The sequence below is a fragment of the Sminthopsis crassicaudata genome, chromosome 2, assembly GCF_048593235.1.
Source record: "Sminthopsis crassicaudata isolate SCR6 chromosome 2, ASM4859323v1, whole genome shotgun sequence".
In the NCBI taxonomy this organism is placed as follows: Eukaryota; Metazoa; Chordata; class Mammalia; order Dasyuromorphia; family Dasyuridae; genus Sminthopsis; species Sminthopsis crassicaudata.
In genome coordinates this window covers 231276343-231298915 of record NC_133618.1, presented here as the reverse complement: position 1 = coordinate 231298915, position 22573 = coordinate 231276343, and the positions used below count along the sequence as shown (strand labels likewise).

At 37.9% G+C, this 22573-nt stretch overlaps 1 protein-coding gene across 1 annotated transcript in view; it reads right to left on the bottom strand.

Annotated features, from left to right (window-relative positions):
* JPH2 (junctophilin 2) overlaps window positions 1-22355 on the bottom strand; it is a 51677-nt gene extending 29322 nt beyond the window's left edge. Inside the window, exons 1-2 of the mRNA XM_074288536.1 lie at window positions 21470-22355; window positions 3393-4182 (exon numbers count right to left, since the gene is read on the bottom strand). Coding sequence (XP_074144637.1) covers window positions 3393-4182; window positions 21470-21848 — 1169 coding nt within the window. The 5' untranslated portion in view covers window positions 21849-22355. The remainder of the gene's footprint in view (window positions 1-3392; window positions 4183-21469) is intronic.
* Window positions 22356-22573: the final 218 nt, after the last annotated feature.

Genomic DNA, 22573 nt, shown 5'->3' with positions numbered 1-22573 from the left:
TGGTTAACTCTGACATTCTATGTTCTGTGACCTTTTCCATTTTTAATGCTCTCAGAACTTCTTCATATTTGGGGACTAAGCCATACTGGAGGGAGGGAGGACGCTTACTAAGGGGGGAGGAATTGATTAAAACTCTTCTCCATTGGATTGATGTACAAGGCACTCCCAAAGCCCTTTCCTGCTAGCATCCTTGAGAATTAGACCCTGAGGTCCTTCGATTAGAAGTATTTTAAAATGTTGGTCTATTATAAAAAGGAAATCATACTTGGCTAGCACAGGGAGGCTGGTGACTATATAGACAGGCTTAAGCTTCTAGGAGCATATTCTTACCCAGTTTATATCAATGACATGGGATGTACCACTTCTCATGTTCAGGACTCAGTTTCTTCCTCTATGAAATAAGGGGGTTAGACTTAATCTCTAAGGTCATTTCCAGCTATGACATTCTATATTTTATGATCCCTTCTTAGCTCTGGTATTCAATGCTTCCAGCCTCAACATTCTGTGGTAAATGATTCACCCAGCTGCCTGTCTCCAACTTAGAATCAGATTCCCAGAGCTCAGAGGGACTTTAGGAGGTCATCTATCTAGTTCAACTCTGACCCGAAGTAAAACTTCTCCTTATAACCGCTATCTTTCTTTTCCCTCTCATCAGCTCCTAAAGTGGTCTGGGGTGAGAAGAAAGAACCACTATCGGGAAAGAGCTTTAACATTGTATTTCTTCCAAGTTCAGAGTTGCCCTTAATAGGAAATTTATCCCCTGTCTAAGGAGTAAGCGGGAACAGCCTCCCCTCCCCCACCAAGCTTGCCAGCCCAGAAAGAACAAGGCATTCCCAGGCTGATGGAAAGTGCAGTAACAACTTTGGTTGCTTCACATACAGCCTGAATCCAAGGGAGATTTACATCAACGAAGGAGATAGAGAAGCCCAGGAGTCTCAGATCTCTATTTATGGCTCTCAGAACTCTTCCAATGGGAACTGCTTGCTCAGAATTTCAACTTGAAGAGTGAGAATGGTACTGTGAGGCTAACTCCCTCAAGGGGAAAGCAGGAGAGTAAAACCAAGAAGGGACAACTATTTGGCAGATTCATTTTCCTTCCTCATTTGCTCCATACCTTTTGGGATTTCCTGACAGAGATGGGCAGTTTCATTCTGGACTCTGACTCCTAGAGCAAGAAATAACCTTAGGACACAAAGCACAGAATGTTACATTATAGGGCATTCAAACTGAGAAGGTAGCTAAAAGGCCACCTTGGTCTAAGCCTCCCATTTTACAGAGGGAAATGAGAACTACAGAGAAATAAAGAGCCTTTCCCAAGGCAAAATGGCAAATGCAAAATAGTGAGGTAGATTTAGATATGAGGTAGACATAAAGCAAATTATCTTTTCTGAACCCAAGTCCAAACATATGGTCTGGCAAAGGAATGCCTTGTGCAAACCCTCATTAAAAGTGTACTTTCCCCTCCCCCCAGAAAAATCCACATTTAATAGTTATTATAAGTGGATAAGAGAGAGATAGTTACTGAGGAAATTTAAGACTACTGAATTTTGGTGACAAGAATTAACAGTGATCTTTAGAAATTATCTTGTTCAATCCCCTCATTTTACCGGTGAATGCCCAGACAACAAAAGGGATTAACTAAAAGACAGATCTGTGATTCATACCCTAACATTTGGAAGAAAGAATAGAAGCATTTATTAAGTACCTACTATATGCCAAGTATCTCTCATTTGATTCTTACAGCAACTCTGGGAAATAGGTGCATTACTTTATATATATCATTTTATAGTTGAAGAAAATTTGAAACAAATTGACCTTCTCAGTGTCACATAGCTAAAAGAATTCAGGTTTTCCTGTGTCCAAATCCAGAGCTCTATTCACTGTGTGAGCTAGCTGTGGCAGAAGCTGGAGCCCCAGAGTCCAAATCCATTGTTCTTCCCCCTCTAGAGCCAGCTACCTTTTATCTTAGGAAAAGATTTCTGATTTCTATTATTTATCAATTCTGCAGTCTTATGTTTGTATGACGCTCACTTTAAAATAAAAAAAATAAAATGTTAAAGCCTTTCTAACAAGTCTACAACTCTAAATGAGCTAAAAGAAGACAGTATCTGGGATAGCCATGGACTACTTGTATTTTTAGTGAGAGATAGAAACTAGCCCTCCAGGATTTCAAGGGGCTGATGAAAAAAGGTCAGTAGAGCAAAAGAGGGAAAAAACCTTTGATAGAATTGCCTCTTTTCTTTGACTCTGAGCCGCCTTTCCTCACTTTGTACAAGGAAGTGTAGATAGTGGGATGGGTCCAAATTCCAGCACTGCAACTAACAACCTATATAACTTTGGCCAAATTACTTCTTCAGTTGTAAAATTAGGGAGTCTAGATATCTTGGACCCTTCAAAGTTTAAAACCCTATGATCACAACTCTGAGGTACCTCCACACTTCTCAGATTGGCTGAGATGACAGGAAAAGATAATGATGAATGTTGGAGGGGATGTGGGAAAACTGGGACACTGATGCATTGTTGGTGGAATTGTGAAATGATCCAACCATTCTGGAGAGCAATCTGGAGCTATGCTCAAAGGCATATAAAACTGTGTATACCCTTTTATCTAGCAGTGCCTCTACTGGGTTTGTATCCCAAAAAGACAAAAAAAAAAAAAAAAAAAAAAGGAAAAGGATCTATATGTACAAAACTGTTTGTACCAATCCTTTTTATAGTGGCAAGGAACTGAAAAGTGAGTGCATGTCCATCAGTTGGGGAATGGCTGAATAAGTTATGGTATATGAATGTTATAGAATATTATTGTTCTATAAGAAAGAATAGGCAGGCAGATTTCAGAAAAGTCTAGAAAGACTGACATGAACTGATGCTTTGTGAAGTGAGCAGAACCAAAAGAACAATGTACACAGTAAACACAAAATTATGTGATGATCAACTGTGATGGACTTAGCTCTATTTAACAATGAGGCAATTCAAGGCAATTCCAATAGACTTGGGATGGAAATTCTCATTTACATACAGAGAAAACTATGGAATAAAATCATAGTATTTTTACTTTTTATTTGTTTGCTTTTTCTTTCTCATATTTTTCCCTTTTGACATGATATTTCTTACACAACAAGACAAATATTAAAATATATTTAAAAGAATCGAACCTATTTAACCTATATCAGATTACTTGCTGTCTTGGAGAGGGGAGAGATAAGGAAGAGGAGAAAACTTTGGAACACAAAGTCTTACAAAAATGAATGGTGAAAACTATCTTTACATGTATTTGGAAAAATAAAATACTATTGAAAATTTTAAAGAGAAGAAATCCTATGGTCTCTGTCTCTCAGAAGAGCCTCTCCATCTCCCAGTTGCTATCCTTGGTAATCCCCCACAAATCCTACCTGGAGGCTGCGATCTCTGACTTCTGACGGGCAATGGCTGCTGCCCGCTGGGCGCCCTCCACACTATGGTCCACCTTCTGCCGGATTTTGGTGCTCTTGAGGGGGAGAACACGTTTCTTCATGCCTTTGACCAGCACATTGTGCCTGTATTTCCCTTCCTCCTTCTTGCCATCAGGCAGTGTGGTGCAACCGTAGCCATGTCTCAGGTTGTCTAGCCACTCACCCTCATACTTTAGCCCGCTGGAACGCTCGCTGACCCCAAAGCCTGACCGCTTGTCGTTTTTCCACTCACCCATGTAGGTTTCTGTGGTGGTGGCATCAATGTCAGACTCAAATGGGGCAAAGTCCTCGCCCTCAGCCCCTTCTCCCAGGCTGGTTGTGGAGGCTGCATCACTGGCGGTTGAACTCAGGTTACTCTTCAGGAAGCTGACCTGGCTCTTTTGGCTGGCCAGAGAGCTCCGTGACTCTGAGCGCCTCAGTTTCCCCAGTAGGGAGCCTCTCTGGAAGAAGCCACCACTACCCCGAGAGAGCTTAGCAGCAGCCTCTGCATTGGCATAGAGACTGAGGGCAAAGCCACCACGAGAGATGGTGGGGGTAGCTAAGGCGGTGCCATCCATGGGGGTGGAGGGAGCATCCTGCTGAGCCAGGGTTCCATTGCTGTGTTCACTTCTCAGGGAAGAGAGAGATGTTCTGAGTGGTGAACGAACCACCACTGCCATGCCATATGGGACACTCTGCCGGATGCCGTAACCATGGCGCATGCCATTGGTGAACTGGCCTTGATAAGTTCCTAAGGAAAGAGAATAAAAATCAGGTTAGCGCCTGACTCCAAGTTTTTACAATACTGGGAACAGCCACATACAAATCCCTTATATTTCTAGAGAGGCAGCAGTAAAGAGAACACAAAATTGAGAGCTGTATCCTAATACTACTCTTGGCTTTACCTCTAAGTGAGGTCACAAAATTATCATTTATTGTCAATAAATGTTTGATTTGTATGTGTATTTTATATACCTATAAACTTTGAGTCGCATAAAAAATTCTTGGATGAAAAGCGGTCATGAGTGAAAAAAGTTGAAGAAGCCCTGGCCTAGACACTAAGAGGAGCTCATTTATAATATAAAGATAAAGCTGAGGCCCAAGCAAATTAAATAATTTTCTCAAGGTCATGACAAAATTCAGCAGTAGGACTAAGACACAAATCCAGGACTTCCCATATTTACTTCAATAGGTTTGGATTTTTCCTACTATAGTATGCACTATATTGCCTGATACTAATAAGTAAATACTTAATAAATCATGCTGATTAACTGATTATGGGATGTTTCCCATGAATGCAGAAACTAAGCACTTAGGAAATCAAAATGTGGTAGAAGTGTTGGTATCTGTCCTTGAAGAGTTCATAGTACAATGGAACAAGATTATGCTCTTTAAAAAGCACATATGGACTTTCTAGTTATATAAACATATAAACAAAGGCCCTTCCAATGTTCATACAGATAGCAAAGAGTTGAAGACAAGTTTGCCAAATTGAAATTCAGTGCTCTTTCAGTCCAGGAAACAATTATACTCACTATATACAGAACACCTAGATCTATATGTCACAGTATTAAACTTGAAGCATTTAAACTTGAGCATTAAACTTGAAGACTTAGAAAACCTAAGTTCAAATTTGGTCTGGCTATGTGACCCTGGGCAAGTTACTTCATCCTGTTTGCCTTAGTTTCTTCATCTGTAAAATGAGCTGGAGAAGGAAATTGTAAAACACTTCAGTATGTTTGCCAAAATAATCCCAAATGGGGTCACAAAGAGTTGGACATGACTGAAACAACAGAACAATTGTATACAGAAAACCTAAATGCTAGCTACCAGAAGTAATACAAAGTTTAGATAAGAAAATTTCTGTCTTCCTAAAACTTAGAGTTGATTAGAGGAATAAGATACAGATAGGCTGTAATACACAGTAACATGATGAGCTTGACTCTTTCAATCACTCCTTGTCTCCCTAATGTACCAATTCTCCTTTTTCACTGGCTCCTGCCCTACTCCCTACAGACATGCCCAGATTTCTCCCAATTAATCCTTTAAAAATTCTACATTTGGCCCTACCACCCATTAAACTATCATCCTATCTCTCTCTTTCCTTTCAGGCTTTAATATCTAGAAAAAGCCTTCTACATCCTTGCCATTATCCTGGGAGACAGGCGTTCACCTGTCAAATGTAAATATCTGAACTACCTATATCATAGGATGGTTGTGAAGAAAGCATTTTATTAACATCAAAATGCTTTAGAAAAACTAGCTATTATAATTTGGTACAATCCATCATTTGAGAAAAGAGGCAGTTAAAGTACAAAATGGGGAAGTAATCAGAATTGTACTGGTAAATGATTAACAAGTGGCTATTGGTTTTTTGGGGGGTTTTTTAAGTCACCATGACTTTATTTTAAATTTAGTTTTCATTATTAACATTTATTCCAAAACTTAATTGAGTTTAGATGATCAGCAAAATTATGTCAAGCCCTGATTTGTAGCATTTGCTAGTTTCAAGGTGTAATGCTCACAATGAAAGTTTAATAATTGGCTCTCAGTCATTATGAGCTAGCATAATAAGCTAGCATACAAAACAAGTGGCTCACCCAAGATCACATAGCTAATCTCAATTCTCCTCCCTAGATTTAACTATTTAAATTGTTTCCGTGTAATTTACTCAACTCAAACCTGGTAGTAGGATGCCTTATTCTTTTTAGCAAAATGCACTGATGTGAGTTGATAAGATTATTAGTCCAAAACTCAATATCTCCATTAAAAAGGAAAAGTTACCAACCTCCCCCACCATCCCTTATCCTACCATCAATTTAGAATCAAGTTGAAGACAATCTTCACCAGGAATTTTTAAAAAATTGTTCTACCTACTTCAGCAAGGAATATATTAACTCTTGATCACAGAATGAGTCATAGCAAGGATTTAAAAGAGTCTTCAAGTCTTACAACCTGGGAGGTTAATCAGAACCTCTTCCAGTAATCAGTCATAAAACTTCAGAGCTGTCAGGGGTCTCAGATGCCATATATTTCAATCCATCCCTAGATAGAAATCTCTTCTATGATCCCTGACAAATGGTCATCTATCTTCTACTAAAAGATTTCCAGTTTTGGGAAACTTCTTAGCTACTATTTCATTAGCAATCCATTCCATTTTTGCATAGCTCCAGTTGTTAGAAAAAGGTTTTGTCATATTGATCAGAAATCTCACTCCAAACATCTCAGTATCATGGAATCTCAGAGTAGAGAGGGAATTTGAAGATTATTTATATATTGTAACCTATACTTAAACACCAATTTCTTTTTCCTCAAAATTCAAGCCCACTATATTCATCCTAGTCTTCGCCCTCATTCCTTAATGCTTGGATTAATATAATAATCTCCAATATCCATTGGTCCAATTTTGTCATCTGGAGTCAAACAGAATAATCTAATCCTCTTTCCACCTAATTATATTTTTCAATTTTTTTTATAATTGTAAAATTGAAATTTTATAGAGTTTTATATTGACAAGAACACAAAACTTGATATCCAGGGAATTGAGTTCATCTTGACTTTGCTTCCCCACTAGCTATCTGACTGTAAGTGAACCATATTCCCTTTCTGTTACTCCATTTTTCTCCTCTGTAAAAGTAGAAGGATTGAACTATGAGGTCTCTCAAAGTTCCTTTTAATTCATAACATTCTATATGATGGCATACTGTAAAAGTAAGAAAAAGGAATAAGAAAAGAGTCAGGAGACAAAGGTTTAAATCCTGACTCAAATTTTCCTTGAAGTATTTCAATGGAAAAAATGTCAATATTTTTTGTTTGTTTTTTATACCTGTAAAACAGTTAATAATATAAAAGCATGGTGTGTAGAAAATATGCTGCAAAGTTTAAAGTGCTATAGAAAAGGAGCTACTCTCATCACTATAATTATCAAGACTATTAGAGGAAAACAACCTTTGTACCTCAGCTAGGAATATGCTTCCAATTATAAAACTGGAATTGGGGAGCAGAAACTTCAACTCAGTGGTATTCTCTGGGTAGAAAAACTGTTTGAAGTTGCATTTTTAAAGTTTCTAATGGTCAGAGCCAAGATGGAAGCAAAGAAGTATAATCGATTTAAATTAAGATAAAATGATACCAGGTGGGTATCTTGATGAAGTTGTTTTCATATTACTATCTTAGAGGGGAGGAGTTGATTAGCTGGAACCTAGACAGGGGACAGTGACCAGGATATAAAAGAAAGTTGGACCTTGCCATAAAAGGATCACTTGAAGGAACTAGAGATGTTCACCCTGAAGAAGACAAGACTTTGAGGGAGGTATGATTTACTGTCTTCAAATATTGAAAGATAGTCTCATATAAGGATTTAAATTATTCTCTACAGTTCCAGAATGCAGAACCAATACCTTTAAAAGTTATAAAAAGGCATTTCAATAAAAAGGTAGAATTTTTAATAACTAGAGTTGACAAACAATAGAAATGGATGCCTTGATAGGTAATGAGTTGCCTATCACTGGAGATATTCAAGATCAAGATATTCAAGGCTAGATGATCATTTATTTACCTGTCCATTAGAGATTCATGCTTTGAATAGAAGTATGGTTAGATAATCTGAACTCTTTTTCAGGTCTAATCTATCATCCTATATTTAGTTCTTTCTTTCTTTCTTTCTTTCTTTCTTTCTTTCTTTCTTTCTTTGAATCAGTAGGATTCAACAATGTAACCTAGCAACCCCAAAATGTAACAAATATTAGGCATTACTTACTAAAAGAGTTACAGTATCCTGAATATGATGGGCAATAATTGCTGTTTTAGTAAAGCCATACCTATCTACTTTGAGATACCAAATTTTAGGAAGGATGCTTTTAAATTGAACTGGATACAAAAAAGTGCTCCCAGGACTGGAGACGACACCATATTAGGATTAGATAAAACATAATAAGGCTATATTGCCTAGAGAAGAGAAGAATGGCTGGGGAAAAGACATGAAAGCTATCTTCAAGTATTTAAAGGGCTATCACACAGAGAAGGGATTAGACTCTTTCTTCTTGGCTATAGAAAGCAGAACTCGAGGCAAAGGCTAGAAGTTGTAGACATTTTTTTGGCTCCACATAAGATGAAGCTTCTTGGCAATGAGGGCTATCCAAAAGTAGAGTGAGCTACCTCAGGAAGCAGAGATGATGAAGTAGAGACTGGGTCCCTTGCTAGGCAATCACAGAATCTCAGAACTGGAAAGGACCTTATAGGCCATCATTTCCAACTCATACCTGAACAAAAGTCTCCCCTACAATATACCCAAAAACTGTTCACCCGCTTCTACTTGAAAAACTCAGTGATGGGGAATGCTCTTCTTTACAAGACAGCCTACTCTATTCTGGTTAGTTGTAATTGTTTGTTTTTCCTTTTTTCAAAAGCTCAAATCTCTCTTCACCAATTCCATGCACTGCTTCTTGTTAAACTTTCTGAGGTCAAGCAGGACAAATTTAATTTATTTTTCATATGGATAGACTTTTAAGCCCTTGAAGACAACTAGCATATCTCATCTTCCCCAGTTATTTAAACAGATCCTTATATGGCAGAAACTAGGGCTTGTTTCAGAAGATTCTCTGATTTATCAACGTCCTTTCTAAGATGTGACCCTTAGAATGGATTATAATATTATAGATTTGGTCTGACAATAGCTCTATCATGTTCCCAGTGGGGTGGACTCTCTCACAATAGAAGACAAACAAAGATAGTTTTTGAGATACATTTCAACTCAGATTTTCTGATGTTAAAATGGAAGTGCATATGACACAAAAATGAGCAATTTGATTAAAATCCTGTCATGACCCTGGAATAAGGCTGTATGATCAGAAGTTCACATTAGGGCATCTGGAGTTCACACAGCAAGCAAACTCAGGCTCATGACAAGGACATGGCCTGGCTCTTGTCAGGAGCAGGGCTGAGTGATGAGTGGCTAAAGATGGGAAATGATCCACAGAACCCTTTCTAACATCACCTCATTCCTTAATTAGCATAGAACTTAGACACAGGACTCCAAAGGGTTAAAAGGAAGCATTCACATTCATCAGCACATTCACTAAGAGGGTATTAATCTACATTTTTCAGCTGAGGAGATAAAAGAAGTGACTTTCCCAAGAGCATGAATTTGTGACAGAACTGGGACTCAAATTCAGTTCTCTTGGCTCCAAATCCAGCTGGCCTTTCCACCATGCTCCATGAGGAATGTTCATGCAGGCAAAAAGTTTCTGTTGCTATCTAAAAAGCCTAGGATCAACCTTTCATTTCCCATCTAAAACTGCCTGTGCTGAAAGTCAACACCCTCTGGCTTGAAGAGACTCCTGCATGCCACCCAAAGCAACAAGGCTGATTTGGGCTATTTTTACCCTCTGAGTAGAAAGGATTGGGTTGCATATTATGGGGAGGAGAGCTCTGGCTCTAGGACCTCATGGCTCCAATACTCTTTGGCTTGCAGACAATCTTTAATTAATTATCCATCACACCTTACAGAATACTTGAGAATGAGACTGACATCTTCCCTATCCCCTGCCCCAAACAGAGTGCTGACAACTTTGAGACTGCAGCTGACATGGCCTGGGACAAATTAAACTTCCAGGCTAGTGCTTTTCCCCTTATAGCACCCTGCCTCCCTAAAGGTCTTATGGGTCTTCGGTTAAACTGAAAGACCATGTTAGGTCAGTGTAGCAGAAAAAAAATGAATCAGAGGAACTGTTTTATAATCCCTATATATCTTTAAGCATGTCAGTCTCTCTAGGTCTCAGTTTTTCCATTTGCAAAATAAGAGTATTGTACCATATAATCCCTAAGGTTCTTGCCAATTCTAAATCTGCTAAGTTTAGAAATACATCCTGAACCCTGACTTGACTCTTCTCCAGGGTTAAAGACACACTTCCCCTCTAGTCCCATCTACTTTAGAAGCAAATAAAAAAGTTACTCTCCTTGGCAGAGCCTCATAATTAAATTGGGGAAATGACTTGCCTGTGGGAAATATGGTTTGAGAGTATGACAGGAAGGCAGAAAGATGTAAGGGCAAGAACCTTGGACTTTAAAGAAGACCTGGATTCCTTGATGAAGATATCAAAACACAGTACTGGAGGTCCTAGAGGAAGAGTAGCACATAAATATACTGGCTTGTTGGGCTATTTATTGGTCCAACCAACCTGGAAATTAATTTGCAAAGAGATTAAATTGCTTAGAACTTTTGACCAACTCATCTAATTATTAGGCAAATATTCCCAGGAGGTCAAATAGAGAAATATCTTGGATATAACAAAATATTCACAGTAACACTTTGGAACTACCCAAAAAAGAAGATAAAGAAAAATGGGTGCCATTGACTAGGAAATGACTAAACAAATTGAGCATAGGAATATAATGGAATATTACTGGGATGAGAGAAACAATAAATATGAGGACTTTGGAAAAGCACAGGAACATTTGTATGAAGTAATGCATAGTGGGAAAAGAAAGCAGATGCAAGAAAATGGTATAAAACAGTGACAACAAGAATGCAGATTATAACAATAGCAAAAATATATGAAATGTAATGAACAATCTTGATTCTGGATTTCTTATAAAGAAACATACCTTCAACCTTTCACTATAAAGGTAGGCAGGAGGTAATGGTGGTGTTACCTATTTCAAAGAATGTGTGTGTGTATGCGTGTATACACATATACACACACAAATATGCATGTATACATATATGTATCCCCTGTATATGTATATTTATATGTATAGACAGATATATAGATACATATTTCATATATGCAATGTATATTATGCTTTACATACAAGTGTATGTTTATATACATGTGTAATAATGTATAACAGCTCCAACAGCTGCAATCATTGTGTCTATTGGCTTTAGCAATTTTTTTCTTTGTTATTAGGACAGATTCTATTGTGGGGAAGGGTTACAGTGAAATATCTACGGTATTAAAAGCAAAAACAATTAACAGTATAATTTTTAAAAAAATCAAAACCTAAAACATACCCGAATTCAGATTCTAGTTATAGCTATTCTATATTCTATATTTGCTATATATCCTTAGAGAAATCATTTCTCTTCTCTAGGCCTCAATTTCCACAGCATAAAAGGATAATATTTGTACCAATCTCACCAGCTTATAAGAATCAAATGAGATAATCTTTTTAAAGTTAAAAAGGCCAAGATCTCCCACTACATCTAGGACCATCTTCAGTCTTTCTGATATAAATCTTCCCACTGGACCCAGATGGCTCTGGAAGAGAAAGTGAAACTGGTGCTGCAGAACCTTCCCTCACTTAAATCCAATTCATTTGCATGTCATAGAATCTCTTCACTGATGTCCTGGTTCTCTTCAAGAACAAAGGACAAATAACAACCGTCAAACTTTTTAAAGCACTTTGTAAATATAGTCATATAGAAATGTTGACTACATTGTTGGTGAAGTTGTGAAAAGATTCAACCATTCTGAATAGCAATTTGAAACTATACCCAAAGGGATATAAAACTTTGATCTAACAGTGCCACTACTGGGTCAGTGTCCCAAAAAGATCATAAAAGAAGGAAAAGGACCCACATGTGTAAAAAAGTTTGTAGCAGTTCTTTTTATAGTGGCAAAGAACTAGAAACTGAATGGATGCCCATCAGTTGGAGAATGGCTGAATAAATTATGGTATATGAATGTTATAGAATATTATTATTCTATAAGAAATGATGAACAGGATGATTTCAGAAAAGCCTTGAAATATTTACATGACCTGATACCAAGGGAAGTAAGCAAAAACAGGAGAACATTGTACACAGCAACAACAAAATTATGTGAATTTGATAGACTTGGCTCTTCTCAGCAATGTGATGATTCAAGACAATTCCAATAACTTGGAACGGAAAATGTCATCCTCATACAAAGAGAGAACTAACTATGGAGACTGAATGTAGATCAAAGCATAATATTTTCACCTTTCTGGCTTTTTCTTTCTTGTAGCTTTTTCCTTTTTGGTCTGATTTTCCTTGTACAACATGATAAATACAGAGATACGTTTTTAAAAGTTGTACATGTGTAACCTCTGTCATACTGCTTGCTGTCTTTGGGAGGAAGGAGGTAAGGGAGAAAGGGAGAAAAAATTTGGAACACAAAGTCTTACAAAAATGCTGAAAATTATGTCTACATGTATTTAGAAAAATAAAATACTTAATTATTGAAGAAAAAAGAAACGTTGACTATATTTATAAAGCTCACATTACCATGTAATTGAAAATTCTTCTCCCATTCATGGTCTAAATATTAAGAATAAATTCATTATTTGGGGGAAGGATGAGAGGTTAAAGTCTCACTCTCTTGAGTCTTGGTTTTCTTATCCAAATAATGGGAATTTTCACTTACTCAACAACATCAAGTATTTACTATATAACTTTGTGCTTACTATTGAATCATATGAAAGAGACTTAATTTTCAGTTTCATCATCTGAGAAATGATGAGTTGAACTAGGTGATCTCTTCTTAGGGGCCCATCATGCTTTAAATTTCAAAATCCTGTTCTTACAGTCTAGTATAACCTTGTAATTTTTGCTCCAATGTTATACCTGGTAGGTAACTCAAATCAGATGAATATGAAAGTGTTTTAAAAAGCAAATATTCTTGATTTCTAACTTCTAAGAGGCAGAGATGAAGGACTTTCTGGACAGAATGATTCCACCTGTGAACTTAGCCAATTTCTAGACACCTCTGACTAAACTAGAAGAGAATTTTCTTTGATTGTCCCCACTAAATTCCCAGAAACAAATCATCTCTCCCTCTATAAATGCCACTTTATTTGGACCTCTCTCAAGCAATTATAGGGCATCCAGGTGGAACAGTGAATAAGGTGCTGAGTTCAAATGTGACCTCAAACATTTACTACCTGCGTTATGCTGGGCAAGTCACTTTACCCTGTTTGCCTCAGTTTCCTCGTCTGTCAAATGAACTGGAGAGGGAAATGGCAAACCACTCCAGAATTAGATAGGACTGAAGTGACTGAACAAATGCAATTATAACTTAAATTACAAAAGTCTGTGTATATCATAATATGATTTGAGGCAGCTAAATGGTAGCATGAATGAAATGTTAGACTTGGAATCTGCAAGACCTGAATTAAAATTCTGTCTCATATACTAGCTGTGTGATCCTGGGCAAGTCACTCAATCTCTTTTGACCTCATTTATGTTTTGTGAAAAACAGGGATAAGATAGCACCTACCTTATAGGGTTGTTTTGCATAACTTACCTTAAGTTTTGCCAACTTACCTAAAGAACTTTGAAATCCTTGAAGTTCTATAAAAATGTTAACTATTATTGTTATTTTTTGTCTCATCCCTCTTACTAGATTATAAGCTTCTCAAGAGCAGGGACTATATATATACAAGTTTATTTCTGTATCTCAAGCACCAAGCACATTACATTTGGTGAGCTGAATTGAATTGAATAAGTTAGTTTTCAGTTTTCCACCAAAGCAAGATGGGGAAGATTATGGGAATCAGATTCTTACAAAATTTTCTTTTTTTTTTTTTTGTTTTTTTGGTAGCTCTAGCCCAGAAGGCCTCATGGGTAGAAGGAAAGAGGAGGGAGAGAAAACAAAAGAGAAAAGAGAAGCTACTCTAATGCAGTTAGGTATCCAAGAGCAGGGGAACAGCACAATTCCACCTCCTAGACCTCCCAGGCTCTCCTGAAGATATAAAGTCCTAGCTTCTTCCTTGAGGTATGTCAAGTAAGGAACAAGTCAGAGGACAGACAGTTCTTGGGAAGTTTTAATCCCACTCTAACTAGTAATTTCAATCCTGCAATTCATTATCTGACTGTACCATCAAATTTTCTCTCCCTCCCTCTTTCCTTCCTTCCTTCCTTGTCTTTTTTGTCTTCTTCCTTCTTTCTTTTTCTTTTTCTTCTTTTTTTGTCTCTATGTGTGTGTGTGTGTGTGTGTGTGTGTGTGTGTGTGTGTGTGTGTGTATGTGTGTGTGTACACATGCACACATCTTTCTCTCTCCAATGTAACCTGCCTGGGAGAAACTGTAGACACTACAGACCTACATTTTAATCAATAATTTCACCAAATCTCCTATTCTAGTGGATAATACAGATACATGTGGAATAGATGATAGTACAATTAGAGCTGTATAAATGATCAGATCCAAAGAGTCATCATTAATAGGTTGATGTAAACTTGGAAATGTGGCTTCAGCAGAGTGCCCCAGGAATATGTTTGTGGCTCTATTATTATATTAATAATTTAGTCAATGATTTCACCAAGTCTTTTATTCTGTTCTAGTGGACAATATGGATAGAACAAGGGGCCAAGTCTTAGAGAATAAAATTTAAGAGGGATAAAAGCAAAGCTTTCATTTATATTCCAAAACAAACCAGCTTTTCAAGAAGTTGAGAGAGCCACTGTTAGATGTTCAGATGAAGGAAATCCAGAGTTTTTAAACAGATGGCAAGCTCATGAGTCAGTAGTGTAACAAGGCTATCAAGAAGGTTACTGTTATTCCAGGTTGCATTAAGGGAGACATAATGTTTAATATGAGGGAGATGATAATCCTATTATATTCTTCCCTGGCCAGACAACATCTGGAAAATTCTGTTCTGTTCCAGGCATCATATTTTAGAAAGGATATGCTTCTGGAATGTTTTCAGAGGAGGGCTATCAGAACAGATGAGGGTTGATTGTAAAAATGCACTCATATCTACATTCTAGCCAAAATGGATTACTGCCTTTCTTCCCAAATCAACACTCTCTCTCCATGCATTTTCATAATTTACAATCACAATCAACACAAAATCAAAGCTTCTGGGAGTTTGAAGAAACTTCAGCTGTCACCTAGTCAACTATTCAAAAGTCACCCCCACTATAACATATCTGACAAGTGATCTCCCATCCTCTGCCTGAAGACCTCTAAGGAGTGAGAACCCACCATCTCTGAAAGTCAACCACTCTATTTTGGGGAAGTAAATGGAATACTGTATAGAGTTCTGAGCCTGGAGTCAGAATGACCCAAGTTCAAATTCAGCCTCAGACTTACACTAACTGTGTGACCCTAGGAAAGTCACTTAACCTCTTTCTATTTCAGTTTTCTCAATCATCAAATATATTACTTTAATAATAGTACCTACTTCCCAAGTGTTGTGAGGATTAAATGAGATAATATTTGTGAAGTTCTTTACACAACATTTGGCACATGATAGATGCTTAATAAATACTTGTTCCCTAACCTTCCTTCCATTCCATTGTGAGGCAAAATTTGCCTCTTTTCACCTTCTATCTATTGTTTCTGGTTCTGCAAACAGAACAAATCTAATCCTCCCATAGAGGGCAGCCCCTCAAATACTGAAAGAGAGCTATCATGTTATCCTTAAGTCTTCTCTTTACACTAAAGATGTCCAGTCCCTTTACAGGATCCTCATATGTCATAGACTTAAGTCTTCCACCACCCTGGTTGTCTTTTTTCAAATACTTTCTAGTTTATCACTGTATTTAAGCCATGGTGCCTACAACTACATATAATCATCCAAAATGAGAAATTAAGATGACAGAGTACAGGAGAACTATACCCCCCTTTTAAAGTCCAAGTTTGTATTAGCTTTTTTAGATTCCAAATCAAACTAACTCATATCGAATATGAAGTCCACTAAGATTCCTGAATCCTTTTTTAGAACCATGATGTTTGCTTTCTCTATCTTGGTAATTGTGATGGTTTTGGCTTGAAGTTTTTTGTTTTAGGTTTTTGTTTTTGTTTGGGTGGGAGGAGGGGTTGGTACCTAAGTACAAAACTTTACATTTGTCAATATTCAATTCATCTTTCTAGATCAAACCCAATTTTCTAGTCTGTTAAAATCTTCATGAATCTTTTTGCATCTTGACTGTCATTTACTGTTGGCCATCTCTCCTTTGCTATCCATCTGATGAGATGTCATCTATGCTTTTATCCAAGTGACCAATCTAAATGTTAAATCTCGCAGGGTAAAGCACAAAGCCCTAAGGCACTCCACTTGTGACTTCCTCCCCATGTTGATGTTAAACCATCTAACTGTATAAAAGGAATATAGGACTGTATAAAAGAAATCAGGAAAAGATAATGAATGTTGGAGGGGATGTGGGAAAATTGGGACACTGATGCTTTATTGGTGGAGTTGTGAACGGATCCAACCATTCTGGAGAGCAATTTGGAACTATGCTCAAAAAGTTATCAAACTGTGCATACCCTTTGATCCAGCAGTGCTACTACTGGGCTTATGTCCCAAGAAAATACTAAAGAAGGGAAAGGGACCTGTATGTGCCAAAATGTTTGTGGCAGCCCTTTTTGTAGTGGCTAGAAACTGGAAATTGAAGGGATACCCACCAATTGGAGAATGGCTGAATAAATTATGGTGTATGGATGTTATGGAATATTATTATTCTGTAAGAAATGACCAACAGGATGAAGCCAGAGAGGCTTGGAGAGACTTACATCAATTGATGCTGAGTGAAACAAGCAGAACTAGGAGATCATTATACACTTCAACAATGATACTGTACAAGGATGTATTCTGGTGGAAGTGGATATCTTCAACATAGAGAAGAGCTAATCCAATTCCAATTGATCAATGATAGACAGAATCAGCTACATCCAGAAAAGGAACACTGGGAAATGAGTGTAAACTGTGAGCATTTTTTGTTTTTCTCCCCAGATTATTTTTAGCTTCCGAATCCAATTCTTCCTTTGCAACAACAAACAACAACAAAATTCGGTTCTGCATGTATATATATATATATATATATATATATTGTACCTAGGATATACTATAAGATATTTAATATATATGGGAATGCCTGCCATCTAGGGGAGGGGGTGGAGGGAAGGTGGGGAAAAATTCGGAACAGAAGGGAGTACAAGGGATAATGTTGTAAAAAATTACCTATGCATATGTACTGTCAAAAAAATGTTATAATTATAAAATTAATTTTAAAAAGGCAAAAAAAAGAAAATATTTAACTCCCTAAATTGAAAAAAATTATCCATGCATATGTTTTGTATATAAAAAGTTATAATAAAAAATATATATATGTATGTATATATATATATGTACACACACACACACATATATAATAAAAGCAGTTTATTTCTGCTCTGTAATTTAGGATTCAATAAAAATCCATTTCAATGTGCAAAAAAGGAGAAAATGTTGATAAGATCTAGATAAACTATATTCACATTATTAGTTTGATAAGTCTATTAAAAAGACATGGGTTTAATTAGGCATGACCTGTTCTTTGTTTTTTGTTTTGTTTTGTTTTTGTTTTTTGAGGCAAAAAAGGTTAAGTGCTTGCTCAGGGAAACACAGATACTAACTATCTAGGATCACATTTGAACTCAGATCCTCCTGACTCAAGGATTGGTATTCTATCCATTGTATCACTTAGCTGCCCCAGGTAGGACCTCTTCTTGATGAAGAACCATTTTCCTTTCTAGAAGTTCAACAACTATTGTCTTTAATGATCCATTGTAGGATTTTCCCAAGAATCAAAATCAAGCTCTCTTTTCCTCCATTCTCATCTTCTTTTTTCTTCCCCTATTTTCTCCTTTCCCTCATTCCCTCTTTCCCTTACTTATTCTGTCCTATTCTTTCTCCTCCCCACCATCTCCTTTTATCTCTATGTTCCCTCATGCCTTCTCTCCTCACCTCTGCCTCTCACAAGTTTCCATTTTTTTGAGGCTCAGCTCAGCTGTGAAGCTTTCCCTGATCTCCTCCAAGTATTCTTGCTTTCTCCCTTATCATATTCCCACATAGTTTACTTATTTTTGTACATATTCCCCTTCAGACACCTACTACCTTGTGTGATTTAAAACAAGTTGGATTTCTAGCCATTTGAAAAGATTCTCCAAGTCATTATTAATCAGAGAAATGCAAACTAAGACAACTCTGAGATACCATGACACACCTGTCAGATTGGCTAGAATGACAGGGAAGGATAATGATGAATGCTAGAGGGGATGGGGGAAAAACTGGGACGCTGATACATTGGTGGTGGAATTGTTAATACATTCAGCCATTCTGGAGAGCAATTTGGAACTATGCTCAAAAAATTATCAAACTGTGCATACTCTTTGACCCAGCAGTGCTACTACTGGGCTTGTATCCCAAAGAGATCTTAAAGAAGGAAAAGGGACCTGTATGTGCAAGAATGTTTGCAGCAGCCCTCTTTGTAGTGGCCAGAAACTGGAAACTGAGTGGATGCCCCTCAATTGGAGAATGGCTGAATAACTATGTGGTATATGAATGTTATGGAATATTATTGTTCTGTAAGAAATGACCAACAGATGATTTCAGAAAGGCCTGGAGAGACTTACATGAACTGATGCTGAGTGAAATGAGCAGAACCAGGAGATCGTTGTATACTTCAACAACAATACTATATGATGATCAATTCTGATAGATGTGGCCCTCTCCAACAATGAGATGAACCAAATCAGTTCCAATAGAGCAGTAATGAACTGAACCAGCTATACCCAGTGAAAGAACTCTGGGAGATGACTATGAATCACTACATAGAATTTCCAATCCCTCTATTTTTGTCTGCCTGCATTTTTTATTTCCTCCACAGGTTAATTTTACACTATTTCAAAGTCCGACTCTTTTTGTACAGCAAAATAACTGTTTGGGCATGCATACATATATTGTATTTAACTTATACTTTAACATATTTTACATGTATTGGTCAATACATGGGGGAAGGGTGGGGGGAAGGAAGAGAAAAACTGGAACAAAAAGGTTTTGCAATTATCAATGCTGAAAAATTACTCATGAATATATCTTGTAAATGAAAAGCTATAATAAAAAAAAAAAAAGAAAACAAGTTGGGTCACTTCTCTGAGTCTTGCTTCTCTGTAAAATGGAGATAATACCCATAGCACCTACCTATCACAGTTGTTGAGAATAATTTTTTAAGCCTATTTGTTCTGCCTTAAAATACTATGTATTTTTTCTGCTTTCATCATTTATATATTATATTACTCAATAGAATGTAAGTGTTATGAAAACATACACTACTCTTTTAACTTCATAGCACCAGTGGCTTGCACATAGTAGGTGCTGTTGCTGTGACGTTGGTTAAATTACTTCCTTTCTTCTGGGCCTCAGATTTCTCAACTATAAATTTAGGACATTGGGCTAAAATATTTCTAACATTCTTTTTAAACAACATCCTATGTTTTAAAGACATTTTCAGCTCTGACATTCCATGATTTGATCTATGAAGCACACTGAGTTCCAAGAGAACCTCTGAAATGCCATAAGGATGGCAGCATATAACTGAAAAGTTGATTTTCAAGTGTGGATTCTGTGCCTCCCCCCAATCAGCAGCTTTTTTTAGGCTTGCTATATATGGTCATAGCAGGAAGGAATGCTGCCCTAACCAACTGGTAGCAAGCCTTAGGATCAGAGTTTTCTCTCAACTTTGTAGGTACCTTAAAAAAAAAAAAAAAAAAAACTCTCACGGAGCAACATTCTGAACCACTATTGAAATATATAGCCCAAGGAATAACTGCTGAAGGACAGGTAATGATGAAGGAGAAATGATTGGGTAGCACAACTTATAAATCTAGTTATCGGTGGTGTTTTCTGAAGATTGATTATATTTTTCTACATAGGATGGAGCACAAAAAGAGCACTGGACTTGGAAAATCTAGGTTCCAGCCCTGGCTCCATCGCTTACTGGACTGGCGACTATGGGCAAGTCAGATTCCCTCTCTGAGCTATTTCCTTATCTCTCAAATGGAGATATTTGTCTCATAAGGTTATTGTAAGGATCAAAGAAGAGTGTAAATGAAAGTTTGTGAAGTGTGCTTGATTAGCTGACTAAACTGTAAAGGGTTATATACATGTAAAGTATAACACACATGCAAAGATGAGAATCAATCTTATCTGCTCAAACTAACCTTATGTCTTAAAGAGACTTCTTTAACCATCTTTTTATTCCTTATAATGTTGAATACGAGGTCAGATGCAACAGGATCTCAATAAAGAAGGATTGATGGATTGGTAATGGAAATAAGATATTTCCCAAAACAGATGGATCTAACTTTACACATATCACATAGTATTTTACTTAAGCCAAGATGGTCCCATTAGCATATAGCCTACTTTCTCACTGGTAAAGGAAAGAGTAAAATGTAGTTGCTAGAAGTCTCTTGTTGAATACTTCTCAACAGACATATCCTGAACTTAGCACATTTTCTACTCATCTAGGTTCATTGATACTTTCTCATTACACAATATTCCTGAATCAATGAAGTACCCCTCATATCCATACATGCACAATATGTGGGTACAAACAGAGCATACATACAAATTTGCGAGTATACCTCCTTGAAAATGCAAGTCCATATTTAGTAACAAGCCTACATACGTACTCTATCACATATTGAAATGACTTTTGATTATCAAAAGCAAAATTTTCATGCTAGACTGGCTTCCCCCTGTCTTCTTCCACACTCACAGAAAGCAAGAGATGGAGAGTCCTTTATTGGATGCTCCTAGAATGCAAACTATTTTAAATGTTAGCCTATAGAAAGTAAATATATCAAGCATTCTCAACCCAAATGGGAACATTTTAAAATTTCTCATGATTTTGAACCATCTATACCACTTCCCCTTTCTGTTAGAGTAAATTATCATAACATCAGAGCTAGAGAAAAGACCTTAGGAACCACTTGGTACAACCCCCTCAACTGAGGTTCAAAATTGGGACACAAATAGAGGAAGTGGCTTGCCCAAAAAGACACTATTAATGGTAGAGATAGGACTGGAAACCAAGTCTCCTGATTCCTGTCCATTTCTCTTTATTATACTCTACCAACCATAAGGACAATTAAAATTGTATACACAGAATATATGAGCAAGTTGCCTCAATTTGACCCACTCTAAAACTTCTCTTTTTCTTTCAGGACAAATATTCTCTACTCCCTCTTTCTCTTCCCTTCCACATTTTTTTTTTGCTGCTCTGCTGGACACAGGTCTGACATACCTCCATCTGCATAGGTTTCGGTGCCATAGCCATCCTGAAGTCCGTTATTCCAAGTGCCCTCATACTTGGCTCCACTGCTCGAGCTCTGCCGGGTCCCATAGCGCCCCTTGAAGCCATGAGTCCACTCCCCCTTGTAGAGCCAGTGCCCCTTGGTCTCTATCCCCAGGCCATGCCTCTTGCCTTGACACCAGTAACCCTCATAGGTGTTGCCACTGGGCCAGGTATAGATGCCCACAACTTCGAAGCCAAAGTTCCAGGAACCAGAATACTCGCCCTGACCCTTGGGTCCTGTGCAGAGTCCGTGCCCGTGGGCCTTACCATCTTGCCAGCCCCCGCAGTATGCACCACCATCGTCAAAGTCAAAGCGGCCTCCGCTCATTTCATCGTAGACCCCGGCTTCCTCTCCGCCCTCCAGCTTGAGCCTGGGGGGGAGCCCTAGGGCTCCACCCCCCACCCTGTCTCCAGTCCTGGCTCAGGGCTATATCTTCTTGCTTAGGATGTGGTTCCAATGTGGCATGAACATAATCCTGTCAGGGGTCAGAAGGTCCCGAGAACCAAGGTGATGGTATGTCTATCTGTAAATGACAGGCAGAGAGGGGGTCCACCCTTCCCTCAAGGATCAGTCTGAGGAGTGGAGGAACTATTGCTTCTAAGACTAACAGGCGTTCCCCAAAGTTTCCCTTTACTCCAGAGGCAGTTCTAGAGAGGACTGGAAAAGTTGCATGGTCCCTTTAAGAAACCTCACTGGGGAGGTTACAGGAGAAAGGACAGGGGTGATGACTCTCCATCTAGTTCCAGAAAGGGGGAAATTCCCCTCTGAGAACCCCTGGCTGTACTGAGCTCCCCAGGCAATGCTCAGCTGGCTCCTTCCGTAGTTCTAGTGGGTGTGTGGGGTCTGACTGACTCTCTCCTGTAGCCCCCGCCCCCTTCTCCTGATCCTGCCCTCCTCCTCTGGTGGAAAGGTCAGCACTACCCTAACAAGGCTTTTAGATCCGAGGAGCTGTTCCCAAAATAACCCTATAGCCCAACCTCCCTGGGCCCCTTGAATGAGGTAGATAAAAATCCCTCCTTCCCCTGAAGTTTGCAGGAGGAAGGGAGAGGGGG